The sequence below is a fragment of the Heterocephalus glaber genome, unplaced genomic scaffold, assembly GCF_053883595.1.
Source record: "Heterocephalus glaber isolate CG9 unplaced genomic scaffold, H.glaber_assembly_v1.0 deba00001446, whole genome shotgun sequence".
In the NCBI taxonomy this organism is placed as follows: Eukaryota; Metazoa; Chordata; class Mammalia; order Rodentia; family Bathyergidae; genus Heterocephalus; species Heterocephalus glaber.
Window position 1 is genome coordinate 5,641,181 of NW_028258298.1, and position 19,392 is coordinate 5,660,572.

A 19,392-nucleotide genomic window follows, 5' to 3' on the forward strand; every position below is an offset into this window, starting at 1 on the left:
TATGTCCCTGGGTCCTCCCTCCTCCTCACCTTCAGTGTGGGGCTGAGAGCATTGCTGTTGATTCCTGTGTTAGATTGTGTTTAGCTCTGCCAGACCAATTCGCTGTCACACTGTCTTGTAAATGTCTTTCACAAGCAGTTTGAGGATTAAATTATGTATAAAATGCTTTCAGCAGTATGTGCTATATAGTAGCCACTTTCTAAGTCTTATTATAAGACACTGGCATTGCAACGCTGAATTCAGGGAGTGTGCCTTGTGTTTGTGTATCATGTTTGTAGTAGCTGGTACAGAGTAGAACTTAAACACAAGGGCAAGGTCCTCACAAGGGCAAGGTCCTGAGTTCGATCCCCAGTACCGAAAAAAGAAAGAAACATTGTTGAGGGGATAAACTGTCACTGCCAAGTAATGTGACTATAAGCTCCATATACCACAGTGCCTAAAGGTACTTGTCAGGGACGTTTAGAAGTGAATACCTGGAATTATTTTCATCCTCTTTTTGGATGAGTTGCCTCAACTCTTAAGCAAATATAGCAGAATCTTACCTTTATGAGGGTCTGCAGTACAAGGCTTTAGAAACTGTGATTGGATACTAGCTTAATCCTCAAGACAGCTGCAGGCAGCCTGGCCACGTTCCACACTGTTCTCTGAAGCAGTGGTGTCTGCTGCCCCACCTCCCCTTCTGGCTTCATCACTTCTCAAGGACGCCTTCCCTGCATCCCCTCCCTACACAAGGCCAGGACTTCCTCTTACACTTCCCTGGCACCTGCCTTTTCATCACATGCTCACTGACCATAACTGTCTCTTGTCCAAAGGGTAACCAGGCCCAGGATTGATGGAATGAATGGAGTCCAACCTTACAGAGTTTATGGTTAAGGAGAAATCTCGAAATAAAACAAGGGTTTTTTTTTTTTTTTTTTTTTAAATAACTGCCATGAGATACCAGAAATGTTCCTTTGGACATTTGAAGCCACCACAACCCTATGGGGGAGAGGGAATACCCAATACTGAGCTCTGGAGGAGGAGAGTTGAGGGAATAGAAGCAGTTTAATTTGCTGAGCATTACAGCATCTCTGAAGGGCAAGAATAGGTAAAAAAAAAAAAATGTTAACTGTAGACTGGGACTACACCAGAGAAACCCTGGGGGACTGAAACTACTTGGTAGTTAAAGGGAACCATCACACATTTCTGGGCAAAGGAATGGTGTGATCAGATCTCACTCTAGAAGTGTTAAGAACAAGTATAAAGTAGATTAAAGAATATGTAGAGACAACTGAAGTCACTAGGAATTACAGCAGAACTTCAAGTAAGAGCTCCAAAAAAGGTAAGGGGACTGGACAGGAGAGGAGGGGCCATGTGTGCGTGACATCAGACTGAAACAAGGGCTGTGGCGACAGTGGAGAACACCTGATTCTAAACTATTCATGTAGCATGGGGGCCCTCTTCAGATGCTCAGGAGCCTCCCTGTTACTGAAGAGAAACAGAGGCACAAATCAGGCAAAGCTCTGAGCCAAGTGGAGAATTGAGCTTGAGGGCTGGGGTGCCTCTTAGCCTGTGCCAGGCTGTGGGTTCCATCCCTAACACCAGAAAAAGATGAGCTTCAGGGTTATCTGCAGGAATGGTCACACAAATGAAGTTCTTTAGCTGGTTGGGTAGTTACTGAGACACTAGCTTTCTAGAAGAACTTAGCTTTAACTAAATGAGGTTGGTGGGATTAATGTCCTAACTCTGCTGCTTTGCAATTTTCTTTCCTTCCATAAACATTAACTTCTCCACCAGGCCCCAGGCATAGAACAACAAATTTGCCCTGGTAGAATTGTTCTTGGTTGGAGATGGGGGTCAAGGAAGGGAAGGTGTTGGACCAACAATAAAGATAAATGTAGTGCGTGAGTTGGTGGTAAGTGCTAAGCAGAACTAAGTGGGCAAGGTAAGCACTGTTAGGTGGCTGAGAGGAAGTGACATTAAGTTCCAGTCCAAGGGGGAGGTGGGTGAGTCAGGAGCAGGGTGCAGGCAGAGGACAACTGGTGGAGTATGCTGCCCCACACCCAAGGAGGTGAGGTCCAGTGGAGCAGGCACTGCCAGAGAGGTTACTGAAGCAGCAGGGACTGGCAGGAGGAGTTGGTTTGCAGGCAGTGTCTTCTGGAACAAGTGCAGAGACTGCCTACTCAACACTAGCCCAGGAGTGGCTGTGAGAGCCAGGCACTAGCAGCAGGTGTAGGTTTTACATGTTTGTTTTGAAGAGCCGAGCACTTTCACAATATCCAGATTTTTGGCTCTTCTAAGAGTTTTAAATGTTATTGAAGACTCCTGTATGTCAGATGCCCCTTCTACAGACAGCTGGCTAGGTGACATCTGTGCCCGCCCCCAGTGCTCATGTGTGCAGCTGGGCCTCAGGTACAGGACCTGTCTTCACCCAGGAAGCACAAAGGGCATGCTTTCCCAGAACCCCTGCCAGGTGAGGGGGCCATGACCACCCTGGGGACGGCCTGTGAAGGAGAGGGAATTCGAGCAGGAGGCAAGGTGCATTTGCCTGGCAACACTATGCATGGCTTTATTCACTATTAGCCAGCACGCACTGGCATACTTGTGCGTGGCTTCTCTCCAGAGCTGGGGCCCCATGGCACCTCACCTGTGTGTGTCACATGTATGAGAATTCCAAGCCATTATGTGGATGCGGATTGGACAAGGGTTTCTCTATGGTCTGGAGAGAAAAACTGCCACAGTTTCACTCTAGGAGTTCAAACTTCCCACATTGAGAGCCCTAAACATGCAAATGTACATGCCATACACGTGTGGAGTCCCAGTGTGCTCCATGGCCTGGGTGTCCTGTGTAACCATCAGACACACCCACTCAAGTGCCTGGGACTGAGCCCTTTCTCCTGAGGCCCATAGACCCAAAAGCCCTATCATCCCGGTAACAAAGGTGTGCTCTACATTGAACCCTCCCTGCTGTAACCAGCATCCTCCGTCCCAGAGCCAAGGATTCCAGCCTTGTCTGTCTACAGGCGTCAACTTCCTGACTCCCTTAGACCCTTTTCTGAAGTCTTGGTTACCCGGGCTCTTAGGTGTGGGGTGGGCTTCCTGGTTCCTCTCCCTCTAACAGGAACTGGGAGTGGGTGGAAAGGTGAGCAAGCTGTTGAGCTGCACCCGCCTGCAGGAACCAGCTGGAGGGCGGGAGGCCACCTCCAAGCACATTAAAGAAGTTGTACAACTTGTGCTCCGTGTAGATACCAAGTCCGGCCCCTACTTCCTGGAAGTTAGCTGTGGTGTAGTCCTATAAATAACCGACAAACAAAACAGAAAAGTTCACTATTCCCAAGGGAGAGGGAAATAGCTGGGAAGGTCAAAAAGGGACAGAATTCAGACTCCTGTAGGATGACAGGACATGGGGTACCAAATATCCTTACCATTCCCAGAGCCAGAAACACATCTTTGAGTAGCTGGGCACTGTCTCTAGGAAACACTCATTTGAGCTCCCTGCCTCTCTTGAGTCTCCACGCAACTCCCTAGGCAGGCAGTCCACAGCAGGAGAATGCAGGAGGCCAGCCTGGGCAAGAGACCCGTCTCAAAAACAAAAGGGCATAAGATGAGCCCTTGCACATATCCTCCCTCCCTCTGTCATTCCCACCCTCACTGATGAAGCCGTTTGCGAGCAGTTCACGGAGCAGCCAACCTCTCCACTGGTGCTCTTTAGGGCTGCAGTACAAGCAGCGGCACCAAGAGGTGCAGGCAGGCCTTTGGCGACACCCTCTCCAGATCTCAGCCTTCCTAGGTCTGAGATGAGCATCTTACAAAGCTAGAAAAGAAGGTCTAGAGGGATTAGTGCAGTTTAGCCTCGAAGGAGAGCTTTAGAGATGTGGAGGTTTCCAGACACAGTCAATGGGATGAAACCTCACTCTCCAAAGCCCATCTGAGGAGCGTCCTGGGGCCTTGGCCTCCCGTGAACCCGCGCCAGCCTAGGAACCAGCCATGGAAGCCTGTGTGTCCCCACCTTTAACTCTCAGCTTGCTCCTGCGGCCCATCCCGAGCCTGAGCTCAGGAAACACTTGTGTGCGATTTAAGAGACCACCAATCTCTTCAACCACAGCGAGTGATTCCACTGCATGCAAAAACAGTCGGCGACATGTGCCATCGTCTTTGAAAAGCAGCACAACCAGCCGTGGGGTGGCCGCCAGGCGCGTGACCTCTGTATTTTGCCAGGACGCACCATAAATTGTGTGGGAGGTGGGGAATGGGGGTCGACCTCAAGCTTCCTTGGGGAGCACACAGTACTTGCAGCCAGCTCCGCTGCTCTGGCCACCGACCACACTGAACTGTGGTGTGTGAGCGCCCCCTACTGCTTTCGCCTGGAATGAGCTGCAGGGCAAGTACTAATGCCAAAATGTTCTTTACTTACCCTCAACCCAAACTTTCAAAATATTTAAGATCAAAAGATTTTTGTTTAACACAAGTACCCAATGAAACAGCTCAAACTGTTAACCCTTTGTCTTTCAAAAGCCTTTATCACTATATTTTGTTTCCTTTTTTTTTTTTTTTTTTTTTTTTTTTGGTACCAGGGATCAAACTCGGGACCTTGTGCTTGCAAGGCAGGCGCCGGAACAACTGAGCTAAATCCCCGGCCCTCAAAAGCCTTTAAACTAGGACAAAATGGAATTGTTTTTGCTCCATTCCCCCAGGTCCATGAAAGTCCTTGTCACAGCTGATGTGGAAATATTTCTGTTCAACTTATGAGTGTGAGACAGGGAAATCTGGAGTCCGCGGTACCCCACCCACCTGACACCCAGCAGAATTTCTGTTGACTCTCCTTTTCCCACACCAGGCTCAGGCCAAGGCTCCCCATCACTTTCGGCCTCTGTCCCCTTTGCTAGGCTTGCTGCAAAACCAAGCAGCACTCGGGGGGAAAAAAGGAAGGGCTCAGGGGAGGAAGGCAGCAGGCAGGGGCTGGTTCCTCTGAATCAGAGGACAGAACACATCGTTCTGCTGCCCAGGGCCAAGACCTCAAAGAAACATTTCTCCATACTGCCCGGGGCAAAGGAATAAGAGAAAGCAGATGGCCTGGCCCTGAGAAAGGGAAATGCCCAGCGGCTGCTGGGGTGGCCGAGGAAATAGGACAGGAAAGATCCAAAAATGCTGAAGGAACCATTTCAGAGCCCAACTAGTGAAGGTTCCTTTTGACCTTTCCACGTGTGCCTTGGCCAGTGCATTTATTACCTGCCAAGAGAATTCTGGATCCACACCTCAGAGACCCCAGTGAAGGCCTTGGCTCCAGAGGAGCACAGATGCTATGGCACAAGGAGCTGGTGTGCCTCCTCCCTACCCCCTTCCCGAGGACCGTATGAGGAGAATGACCCATCTTCATGACTACGGTGGAGGAAGTGTGCAAGGTACTGGTGACACTGCTGGTCATCACTGCTGCAGTCTTACACTACTGAGTGACAATGCCCAGATCCTACAGAGCCCCACCACCCTGACGGGAGTCAGAGACACAGTGCCCAGCCCCCTGCAGCAAGGGCAACGTACAGATGAGGTGGAGGCAGAGAGTGCATCTCCTCTTCCTGCCACAGGAAACCAATCTGCACTCCCCACATGAGGGAGGGAACAGAAAGTCCTCCCTGGAGGCTGGCTGGGCAGCCTTATGTCTCTTTCCCACGAGGAGCTGGCATAGTGATGTTCTTGTTCTAAAAGGATGGCCCTCGGGCAGCTGCTAACCCAGGAAACACATTCACCGAACAGTGGAAGGGTCACACGGGAGTCTGTGACACACCAGCAAGGCCTGGGCTGGGCCACCTATCCAGAGCCCAGGCCCTCGAAAGCTTGCTAGGATCAGGAACTCTCTCCAGGCTCTGGGTGCTCAGCATCCTGCCTCCTGGGTGACTGCCCCCTGGGGTCCTGCTGAGCCCGATGCAGCCACATCTCACATCCAGGGCCCTTCTGGGTCCTGATCACACATGACGATGAGTTGGTGAATTAAGGAAGGGCTTCTTTCCTTCTTTCTCCTCATTTATACAAATAACTTATCTTTTTTTCCTTTTCTTCAAGAGCCACATGCTTTAAACATAGACCTCAATTCTTTCCCCTAAACTATATCTGAATATTTCTCCTCTGCTGTCCTCCTGAGCTGTGCAAACAGTGCTGGGACTGTGACCTTGAGTCAATGCCGTGCGACTTGGGAACTGTCCTCTGAAAGCCTCCCCCATGGCCACTCCGTCTCCCCCCCCAGCACACACCCGTGTTTCTGCAGCCTTGTAGAAAAAGAGATCGGCAGAGAATGGAAGAATTTCCCTGTCGAGTTAAACAAGACCATATGAGGTTCCACAGAGACCTGGCAGGGAGGCCAGGGTGTGGGCAGGGAAACAATGATAAGCTCCAAGGTGGAGGCTCGGGCAGGGAGGGGACTTGTGGCCCATGGCTGGGGAAAGGAAAGTTGCGTTAGGCACAGGCCTCCTGCTGGAAGGTGCTGACAATGGAACTGACCCCACCCACGCCTGGAAACAGTGGCTTTTTAGGAACTATGGGAGTTGAGCGGAAAGGACAGAAGGGACACCGCCTCCCAGCTGCAGGCCCATAAGGAGCCTGGGAAGAGAAGGAAGGGGGACAGGAAAGGATCATCAGGCTTGGTGAAATCTTGAGAAAAAGTCGTCATCAAACTCAGCGCCTTTACTGTGGGCATACTGGACCTCGAAAGCCATTCGTGTGACTTATAGCCCAGTATGCAGGGGCAAGAGGATGGCCCGGACACCGGACAGCCTGCGTGAACCAGGCTCCGGGCAGCTCACCCTGTTCCCACTGTCCTTCCTCGCTGCTCTCTGCCACGAGCTTAGAGGCTCAGCCAGAGTACAGCCAGGCAGCCACACACACACACACACATGCGCGCACACACTCATGCCTGTTAGTGGAGCCTGTTGCCACCCAACAGACCCTGTTGTCAATGCAGTGCTGGTCACCTGGTGGAGGAGCAGTGTGGACTGTCTTCCAGGCAACCCCGCACCTAACCCAGGACATAAATAACCCTGCTCCTGTTTGGGGTTTGCTCTCACCATTCCCTGTGCCATTTAGGGTCTTCCCAGCTCCCTTCTGGTCACCTTGAGAGACCCTAGCCCAGAGGCTACCCTGTGGCACCATTATCCCTGCCTCCTTCCACCTCCTTCCAACCAGCATTCTTCCTTCCCTCCCCAACCCACCTTCCCCTCATCTTCCCCTCGTGGGCAATGTGAGATGGGTCACAGCTAATGACAGTCACCTGTCCTCTCACTAGGTGGACCCCAGCAACACCCTCCTCCACTCAGAATGACAAGGCAGGCAGCAGATAAGCACAGGACCAGCCTAGAGCAAACCACCAGCCTGGAAATGGGGCCTCCTGGCAGGAAAGTCTCAGGGGCAGCAGGTCTCTCTGGGAAGTCTGTCAGGATTCTCAAGAGAAAGGGACTCCTGCTCAGAGGATCAGCTGCCAAATACCAGTCCACTCACATCTGCTACCTGGAAACAGTTGTCACTGGTACACAGAAAAAAGTGCAAACAGAGTGTCCCCAAACTAGAGCATTTAAAAGACTGTCTTCTATGCTACAAGCATAACTGCCTTCAGTGTACGTGAAGTACCATGTCCTTCAGGAAATGGGGGTCGTGTGTGAATAATGCATAGCATGTGGTGAGGTGGACATAAATCCACACACAGCACAGAGCCTGGGTACGGTTCTGGAGCAAGACTGTCGTCATTCAAACCCTGCACCCAGTATTCCTAATGTGGCCTGCGTTTCTGTTTGTAAGATGGGAATGACCAGGGGATTGTTGTGACCTTTAAATAATCCTAGATACTAGGGAGGCTGAAGCAAGATCCTAAATTTAAGGCCAGCCTAGGCAATTTAAGACCCTGTAATTAAACAGAACACCTCAGGAGATGTCATTCTTCGCTGAACACTGGATTCTCCTATCATTTCACAGCTCCAAGAAATTCACATTTGAGAACCATGGGCTGGAAGATTCAGTTTCCCTTAAATATGGTTGCAAGTGGACACTATGTGCATGTACACAAACACACACACACACACAGACTCCACTCCAGGAAAAATGAAAAGTATTTCTTCACTTGCAACAGCTTTCAGCTCTGTAGGCTCCTTAGATATCTTTAGGGGAAGGAGGGGGTGTCCTGGGGCAGCGGCCAGGCCAAGCTCCCACACACACACCACTCCGCCCCCACAATGTTCGTGTGTATGTGTGTGTGTGTGCGCGTGCGTGCGCACACGCGTGCCTTCGTGTCCTTGGTGCCCATCGTGGATGTCTCTCGGGATACAGCTTCGCCCCTGTTGCCACTTACAGAGCTGACACCCACCTAGGCCACAGGCCACCTCTCGTTTCCCCTCCACTTCAAGAGCGACCTTTGAGCCCGCCTGGGAACATGCGTTCCTCCAGGTGTTGATGCCGAGATCAGAGGTCCCGGCTGCAAACAGGTGGGACCTAGGAAAGGCATCGCGCTGGAGGCTTCTTGCATGCTTACCCTGGGGAAGGCAGTTGTACTGCAAAGCAGGGTGACTGCAAGCAGCCGGGCAAACCCAGTCTCCCATCGCCCCACCCCTCCCCCTCCCCCTGGCAAAGCAGCGGCCTTCTGCAGTAACAGCTCGACATCGCCACCACGTGGCCAGATGCCTGAATGACAGCCTCCTGGCCCCTTGGGCTCAGTGGCCCAGGGCGCCCAGGATTGGAAACCTTGTGTCTTCTGTAAGGCCCACCCTCCTTAATCTCAACTTCACTGTGGTTCCTGCCGCATCTAGGTCTGGGTATGACTCCCTGTGGATGCAACACCCAGGGCTCAACATTCTTTTAACGTGAAATGGTTTTGGTTAGTGGCTAAAACAATTAAGATACATGGCAGTTTGAGGGGAACAGATCTCAACCAGGAATAAGACTCCAGGGTGTGCCCTGAGCTGGGGGGACCAGAACTGCACTGCACTGCACAGCCCCCATGAACCCAAGGCTGGTCCCCACCCCACCCAACAGACCCAGCTATACCTGCCAGGCTGAGGCTGAGGACTCTAAGTTCTCCTCCCGTGCAAAGGGCAGCAGCCAGGAAGCAGGACAAAGTACATTTCCCCTCCTGTGGGATGCCATACCATGCCTCCTGATTACCACCTCTTCCAGCCTTCTGGGCCTCTGTCTTCCTTCCTGTCCACATGTCACAACTCCCTTTGGGCTGCAGAGAATGGCCAGGTACATGAAGCTGCAGGGCCAGCTACACAATTTGGGACCAGTGCAAAATGAAAATTCTGGACTACAAAGGCAACAATGGAGCTGTTCACCAGGCACAAAGACCTGCTGGGTATGGGACGCTACACTGCACAACACTCCAGACCCCACCTTCCCTGGCAAAGGAAAAGCAGGTCAGTGTCACTTCAGCCTGGTGCCCCCCCCTTGCTGACTGGCTCTGTTGGTGCCAGTGACTTCAGTCTTCATGAGAGCTACTAGCAATGAGCCTGAGTGATGCACCTGAGCTCCCACTGGTTATGGACACTCAGCCTATCTTGCTCTTTGGCCAGGAGCAATGCTGCACTTGGCTGCAGGCTTTTGGAAGGCATTTCATTGATTTCCCAGGGATCCAATGAGTCTATAAATCTCAGCAGACTTCCAGGACCCTGCCAGGATGGCGGCATCAAGAGCACCACTACAGACTTTGGTCTGGACACCTGGTGGAGAACCTGGTGATGCTGTGAGTCTTAGAGTGGCAGGACCACCGTTACACTGCTTCTCAAACTCCAGCATGCATGGGAGCCCTCTGGGGCCTCTCAGAGCAGAGCTGCCCACTCCAGAGGGCTGAGTGCAGCACAGGAAATCACACCTGTGTGTTCCCTGGGGACCCCCATGTTTCCACCCCAGGACTGCACGGTGACAGCCACAGTCAAAGATGACAACCTAGTCCCTCCAGACCACCTGATGAGGGTCTTGGACAGAGTAGGGTTGCCCCTGAAGGATACCCATCTGAGGGGAATTTAAGACTAGTTTCTTGCAAATGGAGGTAGAAGGAAGGAGAGCCTGTCAACTTCAGGAGAAAAAAAAGTAGTGAAAAAGAAATACAATGTTTATCTCACACACACAAATGCACAGCTGAAGCCACTCTAGGAGCTGGTGAAACAAATCCATTTTTAGACTCCTCTGTTTTCCAGAGTCCTGCAGGCGTGGGTTTCCTGAAGAGGGAAACCCTAGGACCCCAAAACCCTGAGCCTGCACCCCCACCACTTGCATGGAGAGGGTCCCTGAAGCTGCCAGACGGCTTTCCTGGAGCCAAATGCCCACTGCAGAAGAGAGCCTGCACCTGGTCGGCCAGAGCTGGGAAGCCATGTCCTTGAACCTTCACCAACAGCACTGGCAGTCAGCTCCTCCTCCCCACCTCTGGGCCACACCTGGAGGCCGAGGGAAGCCAGGGCTCTCCAGGTGGATTCAGAGTCTGCAGACAGGGAGTAGTCTGGGTTCTGGGGGAGGCGGAGCCCGAAGCAGGAACGTAGTCAGGGGTCCTGTCCTCAGTCTACTGCTGGCCTGCTGGGTCCCACAGGCATGCACGTTGGGAGTCACTGTGGGGGACCTGCCTCTACACCCCAGTTTGCTCTTTGATCCAGGTCCGAAATACAGGGAGCCTCGTGTATACGCCTGGCTTGTTCTTCTGAGCACAGCCTTCACCCCAGCTCACCACACCTGCCTGGAAGTTTCGTCCATCGGCCTCCACGCTGGACAAGGGGCCCCCAGAGTCGCCCTGAGAGGAGAGAGTCCCATGCATGAGACCCCACTCTGCCTTTCCCGGCCCCACCCTCCTGGGCCCACCTGCCTCAGCCCACACACCTGGCAGGCGTCCACGCCCCCACTGAGGAAACCCACACACATCATGCGTGGGGTGATCTGCTGGGGCAGCAGGTCCTCACAGGTTGTCTGGTTGATGACACGGATCTCACCCTTCTGCAGGATGGGTGCCCCAGTGCCTGGGGAGAGGGCAGGACAGGGCGGACTCAGGCACGCAGCTCCTCAGGGAGCTGTGCTGCACCAGCAAAAGCTCCTTGAAGATGCTCCCCGTGGGCATCAGTTTACCAGCAAATCCTGGAAACAACTCAACACCCAAGACTGACAAGCCTTATTAGGTGGCACACCTGCATGATGGCTGTTGGGCAGCCCCAGAGTGCAGCAGCTCTGAGCAGCTGGGGGCTGGCTGTCAGCCTTGCACCAAGGTGAGCAGGGGTCCAGCTCAGGGGTAGAGCACTTGCCTAGCATGCACAAGGCCTGAGCACCCCAAAAACAAAAAAGCACTAAGTATGGGACATGGGAACAACAGTAGGAAGACTGAAAGTGCATCAGTGCCACCGCAGTTAGGTCAGGGCAGCCAGGTCTGTTTTCTCAGCAGTGTGCCACGTGGGCGTCATAACAGTGTTCCCCATGTCTCCCACAGGGAGGGCAGGAGGGACCCCCAAGGGTCACGCAATTCCCTGGCTGGATGTGAAGCTCACCTCCCTCCTCTGTGTGCCCCCAGCCTGTGACCCAGATGGCCTTGCCAGGAGGGAAGACATGAGTGGTGTCAGGCAGGCAGATGGGCCGCACCACGGCACTGTACTCAGCCGGATTCTTCAGCTCCAGCAGGGCGATGTCATAGTCAAAGGTGAAGTCATTGAAGGAGGGATGTGGGATGATGCGTTTGAGCTCATGCTCCTGCACCCCAGTGGCCGTGCGCTGGCCCTGGTCCAGCAGACCCAGGAAGGCTGTCCACTTGGTGGGGTCTGAGTACCTGGGAAGGAGAGGAGGGGCAAAGCTGGCTGAGGACCCGAGGGGAGCAGTGTCACCCCATCACATGCTCCTCGCTACTGCCACCCAGCACCCACAGAGGCCTCAAAGCAAGGGTCCGCCTGCCATGGGGTGGAGCCTGGAAAACCGTGAGCCAAGACAACCCTCTTCTCTTTATAAACTATCTCAGGGACTTGTCAGCCCAACGTGCTCAGCCTCTGGCTCTTTAGGTCTGCACAACTCCAGCAACAGAGACCAGGTGGGAAGATGCAGCCACTGAGATCCCCACGGTGACCACTGGGTGTTGGCAGGCAGCTGGTGACCTCGGACAGGTAGAGCTGACAAAGACACACTCCCCTCAGGGGTGACACAGGGATCACTGTCCTCCAAAGAGCCCCACCAGGTTGGCCAGCCCATTCCAAAATGAGGGCTTGGGTACAGAGAGATGAAGTCATTTGCCCAAGATCACACAGCCTATATGTGTTGGGCACCATTTGAATTTAGGCAACCTGTGCTCTTAACCACATGTGACAGCACCTCTTTAGGCACCTCATGAGCACTTGACTCAGAAATGTGCAAGGGTTACACAAAAATTCTCCACTTTGCAATTTGTCTGAGTTCTGAAATTAAGGTATTTTTAAAACTTCTTAGGGAAGCTCCCATCAGCCTCAAAAGAAAGGAAAATCATTCCTGCCCAGGTGGCACTGAGTGTGACCAGTGAGAAAGGAGAATGCTCTTGGGCTGGAGGAGAGTTCATGGAAAGCCTGGGGACAGGCGAGTGGCTCTGTGCCCACCACCCACAGCACGAGCACCTGTCTGACCTCCCAACATGAGCCTCCCGCCTCCTTCCTGCTGTGAGCCGGTCTTTGCCTTCTACCAAAGGTCACCTGCCCCTGAGCTGCCTACCTCACAAAAGCCTACAGCTGGCAGGAAGGCACAATGTTCCGGTGGGGTCTCAGAGAAGCCGCATCCCCCCTGCCTGCCTATTCCCAGCAGCTGCTGCCTCAGCCAGTGGCCAGAGAGCCTGGTAGTCCAGGAGTAAGGCACAAAGCGTCCCAGCCCCACACCCAGCCACTTGTTCCTACCACTCCTCTGGCCTCTCAAACTTTGGTGCCTGCTCACCTCTTCTGGGACACCAGCATGACCAGGCCTACGCCTACTGTATGTCAGGCACAGCACTAGGTGCTCCGAGTTTGTTATCAGATTTAGTTATCAGCATCACATCGCCAGGGAGGAGCCCAACACCTGGGAGTCCAAATAACTTCCCTAAGATCACCTGCATTCTGCAAACTGGAGCTGGAGCCCAGATCCAAAACTCCTAAGGAGCCACGAAGTGCAGGGACCAACCAAACAGGCTTTGGAACTGTCACACCTGGGCGTAGGTCTGGCCCTGCCACTCAGCTGTGCCAACCCCAAGCTAAAGTCCTCACCTCCCGAGTCTGCGACCGTGTGGTTACAAACAGACCTGCCTAGATTGTTAGTGCCGCAGGCAGTGAGCACCTAATAAAAGGGAGTTTTTATTGGTACTGTTATTAAGCCCCATTCTGGAATAGTTGCTACCCCTCCACGGCCCAGGTGCCAGCCCACCCTGGCATCACCCCGACACCTACTTGAAACTGGTTTCATCCACAAAGCAGTGTGCCGCTGAGACCAGCCAGTTGGGAGAGATGAGTGAGGCCCCACACACGTGGCCGTGGCCCAGGGCATGGAGGCTCACCTGCCAGGGCCACTCGCCTTTCTCCGCGTCTGTGCCCCCAACCACCCGAGCCCGTTTGGTGAATGATGCCAGCCCACAGTCTGGAGAGGAGACAGAGAACCCAAGGTCAGGCAAGTCAAGGTGGGGCTGCTCAGTGCCCAGGAGAAGCACTCGCCACAGTAGGACTCCACGTGCAGGAGCACTGATGTCAGACACAGCAGTGCTGGAGCAGGGTGGCACAAGGGACCCTCTGGAAGCTCCACAGGTGCCCTGACTTCCACCTCACCCCTCCCTCCACTGGTCCCAAGTTCCCAAGTTCAAAGCCTCCCCCACCCACCCCGCTCCGCTGTGCTGTAGCCTCCAGCTGAGCCTGCTTTGCTCAGACTTGATGTGGCTGTCACTTGCCCAGATCTCCCATTTGAACCATGGATGAGAGGCATAGCTCCCAGGGGGAAAAGCAGGCATTGCCATGAGGGCATGGACCAGCTGCAGCTATGTCCACATTTACCCAAGGCAGAGCTTCTGGGACACACACAGGCTGCAGGTTAAAGTGTGGTGGGTGGGCAACACCCCAGTGCAGGCTTGGGTAAGTGGGGCTCTCTGCCTCTCTCTGCCTCTCTCCGCAGGCCACTCCCCCGTGGCCGTGTCTACGAGCAGGGCAGACCAGCACCTTGGCCAATGAACCAGCTGTGCCACTAAGGTCTGGCTGCCTGGGTCTTTGTTATGGTTTAGATCTAGAGGCCCACAAAGGCCTCACGTGCTCAGAGGTGGGGGTTTTGGATGGTAATGGGATCCTGATGGCTCATAACTGACTTGCTGTGGAGGCGGGGTCTGGACGGAAGAGGCAGTCACTGGGCCGAGACCTGGAGGGAGTTGTCTCCCTCCCCAGCTCCTCTCATCTCTCTGCTTCTGGGTCTCCATAACCTGAGCAGGTTCTCCTCCACTCTGCCCCTCTTGCGTGCCATTTTCTGCCTTGGAGCCACCCAGGGACTACAGACCATGAGTCCAAAAGACCTCTCCTCCTTGAAGCTGTAGGTGTTGAGTACTGTGTCACAGTGATGAGAAAGTAGCCTAGACAGCCTTTCTCCAGGACAGAGCTGGCCCATGGAGTGAGCGATCTCTGCCCATTTGGCCAAGTCATCCTTTCCTGCGGCAGATGGACCCTTTCGCTCCACAGAGCCAGGTGAGTAAGGTGTGTCGGATTTCTACCTCTGGACGCACTCAGGTAAGTGCCCTGCACACCGAGTAACCCCCAAGCACATCGCGGCCCGCTCACCACAGTCCTTCTCATCTGAGCCGTCGCTGCAGTCTTTCTTCCCGTCACACTCAGGGTTGCCCTTGTTCACACACAGCCCGTTGAGGCAGTGGTAGGTGTGGTCAGTGCAAGTGACAACACTCACTGTTCAGGAAGGAGGGCGGGAGGAGGAATCAGCTGCTCTGCAGCGTGAGACCGGAAGCCAGAGGCAACACAGGAAGCCTGTCATGACCCACCCGGTCCCACCCTTCACCCAGGCCTGCTGTCCTTTCAGCTGGGCAACAGGCTCGCCACCTTCCAAAGCTTCCTCCCCACAGCCGCTTCTTCTCAACACACTTCACAGGCGTGCTGACGGACCTCTGGGCAAGCTGCACATGAGTGTGCTCAAGTGGGTGAGCCCCTGTGCCCCATGGGGGGCAGGCAGGGCCGGGCCTCACCAGTCTCACACGAAGCCTCATCAGAGCCGTCCCCACAGTTGTCCGTCCCGTCGCACTGCTGGTTCTTGGGGAGGCACTTCCCGCTGGAGCACTTGAAGGTCCCCTCGGGACACTCTGGGAAGGCGCACGTCTTTACTCGCAGCCGGCCCGCCTGGGCCACCCACCCCCACCCCGCTGTGCCCCACCACACCCCACTCACTGCACGCCAGCTCATCGCTGTTGTCCCCGCAGTCATTCACACCATCACAGAGCCAGAACAGGGGTTTGCACAACTTGTTCTTGCACGTGAACTGGTGGCTGGAGTTACAACCTGGGACAGTAGGGTGAGGGCAAGCATCAGCCCCAGGCAAGACTGGGGAAGTTGGGGTCACCACCAGGACTGTTTCCATCCTGGGCCCACCAGGAGGGCACCCACCCCACTAGCTACTAAGGCCTCCAGAGGAGCCAAGATTCCCAAGGAGGGCATGGGGGCCCAGGCACCAGGCGGCCCTGCACAGCGTGGAGGGCAAGACACTCACTGCAGTTGTGCTCGTCGCTGTGGTCCGTGCAGTCCGTCCAGCCATCGCAGCGCAGGTCCCTCCGGATACAGCGGCCTGTGCCGCACGTGAACATCCCGGGGCAGGCTGCAAGACGGGCAGCCTGAGTTCAGGGCTCTACTCCCCCAGCCTCCCCACCACACTGCAGATGTCAGAGCCAGGCTTGAGGCTCAGGCAGAGCAGCTCCCACACCAGCCCTCTGGCCAGCGACACCTGTGCCCCCAGCTCCAGGGCCAGTGGAAAGGGCTACATCAGAGCCCCTCTGCCCTGTGTCCTCACCTTTGGGGGCCAGTCACCTGGCCTATGACACAGGACAGCAGCAGGGCAGGTCTGTAATGCACATGTCCCAACCAAGTGCAAAATGGCACCATGCGCTTCCTTCAGGCCCACATAATTCCCACATGTCAGTGTTTCTGAAACTGGAAGCATCTGCCAACCATGGGCAGTGGGCCCAGGGCTACTGTCACACATGCACCTTAGTCAGAAGCATGATTTTAGATCAAAGGTGTCTGCTCTTCCAGTCACCCTTTCAGTCACCCATACAGGTGAATTTTAACTTAAATGTGGATTCCTAAGCAGAGTTAAAATGTCTTCTAAAAGGTCATTCATTCTGTGAGGTAGAGTTGAAATGTAAAAAATTACAGGTTGAGCATATTTCATCCAAAAAATCCAAAATCCTGAATGATTTTCCAAAATCTGAAATTTTTGAGCATCTGATATGATGCCACAGTGGAAAGTCCCACTGACTAGAGGTGATGAATTACACTCAAACAGGTGCACTAAAAATAGTGTTGCCTCAGGCCATGTGCACAAGGTACACAGGAAATGGAAATGAATTCCATGTTTAGATGTGGGTCTCCTCCCCAGGATAGCTGTGTATACACAAAGATTCCAAAATCCAAAGATATCTGAAATATGAAACACTTCTGGTCCCAAGCACTTCAGATAAAGAATCCTCAAACTGTACTGTATACATGAGCAAATTGCACACAGCCAACAGTATTATATAATGTTCCAAGCCTATACTACTAAAACTAACGGTGCTGAAAAGCCACAAGGACAAGAATGAATATTAAAGTCACAGTGACGCTGAACCAAAGGGACAGATGGCTGCAGGAACTCGGGGCAGGACAGTCCTTCACAACATCCTCCCTCCGGGATGCACCCCTGACAGTCATGGTGTGTACCAGCACTCGCCGTCAGCCTTTTTGTTTTATTTTATTTTATTTTATTTTAGCATACTAGGGATTGAACCCAAGGTCTTCACATTGAACTACATCCCCAGCCCTTTTTTGTTTTTTGTACTGGGGATCGAATTCATGACCTTGTGCTTACAGGGCAGGCGCAGTGCCACTGAGCTAAATCCCCAGCCCTTCCCAGACCTTTTTAAATTTTTTATTTTGTCTCACTAAATTTCCCAGGTGGGATCAAGCTTTCAATATTCCTGCCTCCGCCTCCCAGAGTGCTAGATTACAGACACACACCACTAGGTCCAGATACTGTTAGGTTTTGGGTTTGTTCTTTATTTTGAAACAGGGTCTCACTATGTTGCCCAGGCTGGCCTTGAACTTCTGCCTCAGGCTCCCAAGTGCTGGGAGTACAAGCATGCACCACCATACTGCCATCACACCCAGCACTGTCAGCTTTTTAAAATAAACTCAAGAAAGACAACGGTTTTTTCCTCAAAAAGGTGCTAGAGTGACACACATTTACACTCTCATACCTGACAACCTAGAAGGCACACTGCTAAGACACAAAACGGCCCCTCTCACCCCTCCAGCCATGGGCACTCACGGTCCCTGGAGTCATAGGAGAGGTACTCAGCGAGGAACCCTGTGTCAGTGTAGGAATGGTCCGAGTGGAAGCGAACTGTGATCTTGCTGCTCCTGCTGATAACGACAAAGGGGGGCCTCTCTCCACAGTACCTGGGGGAGACCACAAGTGTGAAGGAGCCGCTAGAAGCTTGGGCCTGGGGTACAGGGGACCTGGTCCTCCCAACCTCCAGCCCATGGTGGTGGCTCCACCCCCAGGGCTCACTTCTCCCCGTTGATCTCCACGTAGTCCTTGGAGCAGGTGCCCAGCCCCACATTGGGCTCCAGCAGGAAGAAGTAATTGAAGCGCAATTTCACGTTCCGGTTATTGGGCACCTGGACAGAGGGTGGGACAGCATGGAGCAGGACACACTGCAGTAGCCCCCAACCTATGGGGTACATTCCAGGGATCCTGATGACTCGGACAGCACTGAACCCTGTATGTTCTATGGATATGTACCTATGATAAAGGTTTCTTTTGGGGTTTTAACTTATTTTTTAGTTCAGGGGTCCTCAACCCTGGGTATGGCCCAGTACTGGCTGGTGGCCTGTTGGCAATCAGGTCACACCATGGGAAGTGAGCATCAGGCAAGCAAGATAAGCGTCACTGTATTTACAATCACCCCCATCGCTGAGCTCTGCCTCTGTCAGCTCCACAGCGGGATTAGATTCTTGGAGGACCTTGAACTCTACTGTGAACTGCACATTCGAGGAATTGAAGTTGTGGGCTCCTCACGAGAATCTAATGCCTGATGATCTGAAGGGGAGCTGAGTGGTGATGCAAGTGCTGGGGGATGTAATTATTATGTATCACAAAGATAACTGATAAAAAAAGAAACGAGGGCCGGGGATTTAGCTCAGTGGTTCCGACGCCTGCCTCACAAGTGCAAGGTCCCGAGTTTGATCCCCGGTACCAAAAAAAAAAAAGAAAGAAACTAAACCCCACCCCCGTTCCTGGAAAACTTGTCATCCATGACACTGGTCCCTGTTTACCTAAAGGAAGCACTTCTGGCTCCTCTTTGGCCTGTCCTAATAGCCAGCATCAGGCCTCCTGAGCTTGGCACCTTTACTAAGGAAAACAAAGGCTCCCTGAACACAAGTGTCACACAGTGCAGACGCATGCGATGAGGGGATGACTCCATCCCAGGCAGAATCCAGCAGGACAGCACGAGATGTCACACTCCTCAGAACAATGCACAGCCTAACACTTGTGAATTGTTTATTTCTGGAATTTCCCATTTAATGTTTTGGGGCTGTGGTTGACGGCAGCTAAATAAAGCCATGGAAAATGGAACTATGAATAAGAGGGACACTGGTTTGGATGAGAAGAGACAGATCGCTAGGATGGCACCATGGGGACCGACAGGCACTTGTCTCGCTCCCGTCTCACAGATGCTTCCTTGGGATTCACACTCACCCTCTGCCACCATCCTGACAGCACCTCAGTCAGACACCCTCACCTCACCATGCCAGGAGAGGCTGAGGCAGAGTTAAGTAACCGGCCGAGGCCCCTCGGTCAGTCACCCATCGGGGGATCACACAGGTGGTGGCTTTGGGGTTGATAAAAGAGTGCGTCTTCCCTCTCCCCACCCTTCCTCGCCTTCTGTGCTGGGGCACCCGCCTCTCCTCCTCTCACACACACCCTACCTGGATGTCCCACGTGCAGTTGATGTTGGGCGGGTAGTGACCAGGGTAGTAGGGGGTGCTGAATGTCCCCTGGGCTTCACGCAAGGTGCCCCCACAGCCTGTGAGAAAGGCAGGAGAAGGGGTGAGGACCAAGGTCAGGTGAGCCGGCCGGGCGGGCGGGGCCTCTCTGCTGAGGCCTCCTGCTGCCCCTGGGCACCTGGACACTCGGAAGCTCAGAGCAGAGGACACACTGGCTCACACTTCAAGCTCTGTCACTGAACAGGGC

The 19,392-nt window shown here is 53.5% G+C and overlaps 1 protein-coding gene across 1 annotated transcript in view; it reads right to left on the reverse strand.

The window, feature by feature from the left end:
- Positions 1-10,045: 10,045 nt before the first annotated feature.
- Positions 10,046-19,392, reverse strand: part of St14 (ST14 transmembrane serine protease matriptase) — a 36,293-nt gene continuing 26,946 nt past the window's right edge. The window contains exons 9-19 of the mRNA XM_004862636.4: positions 19,128-19,225; positions 17,707-17,816; positions 17,464-17,594; positions 15,652-15,756; positions 15,333-15,443; positions 15,134-15,247; positions 14,718-14,840; positions 13,356-13,542; positions 11,475-11,749; positions 10,819-10,955; positions 10,046-10,732 (exon numbers count right to left, since the gene is read on the reverse strand). Of these exons, the coding sequence (XP_004862693.1) occupies positions 10,571-10,732; positions 10,819-10,955; positions 11,475-11,749; positions 13,356-13,542; positions 14,718-14,840; positions 15,134-15,247; positions 15,333-15,443; positions 15,652-15,756; positions 17,464-17,594; positions 17,707-17,816; positions 19,128-19,225 (1,553 nt within the window). The 3' untranslated portion in view covers positions 10,046-10,570. The remainder of the gene's footprint in view (positions 10,733-10,818; positions 10,956-11,474; positions 11,750-13,355; positions 13,543-14,717; positions 14,841-15,133; positions 15,248-15,332; positions 15,444-15,651; positions 15,757-17,463; positions 17,595-17,706; positions 17,817-19,127; positions 19,226-19,392) is intronic.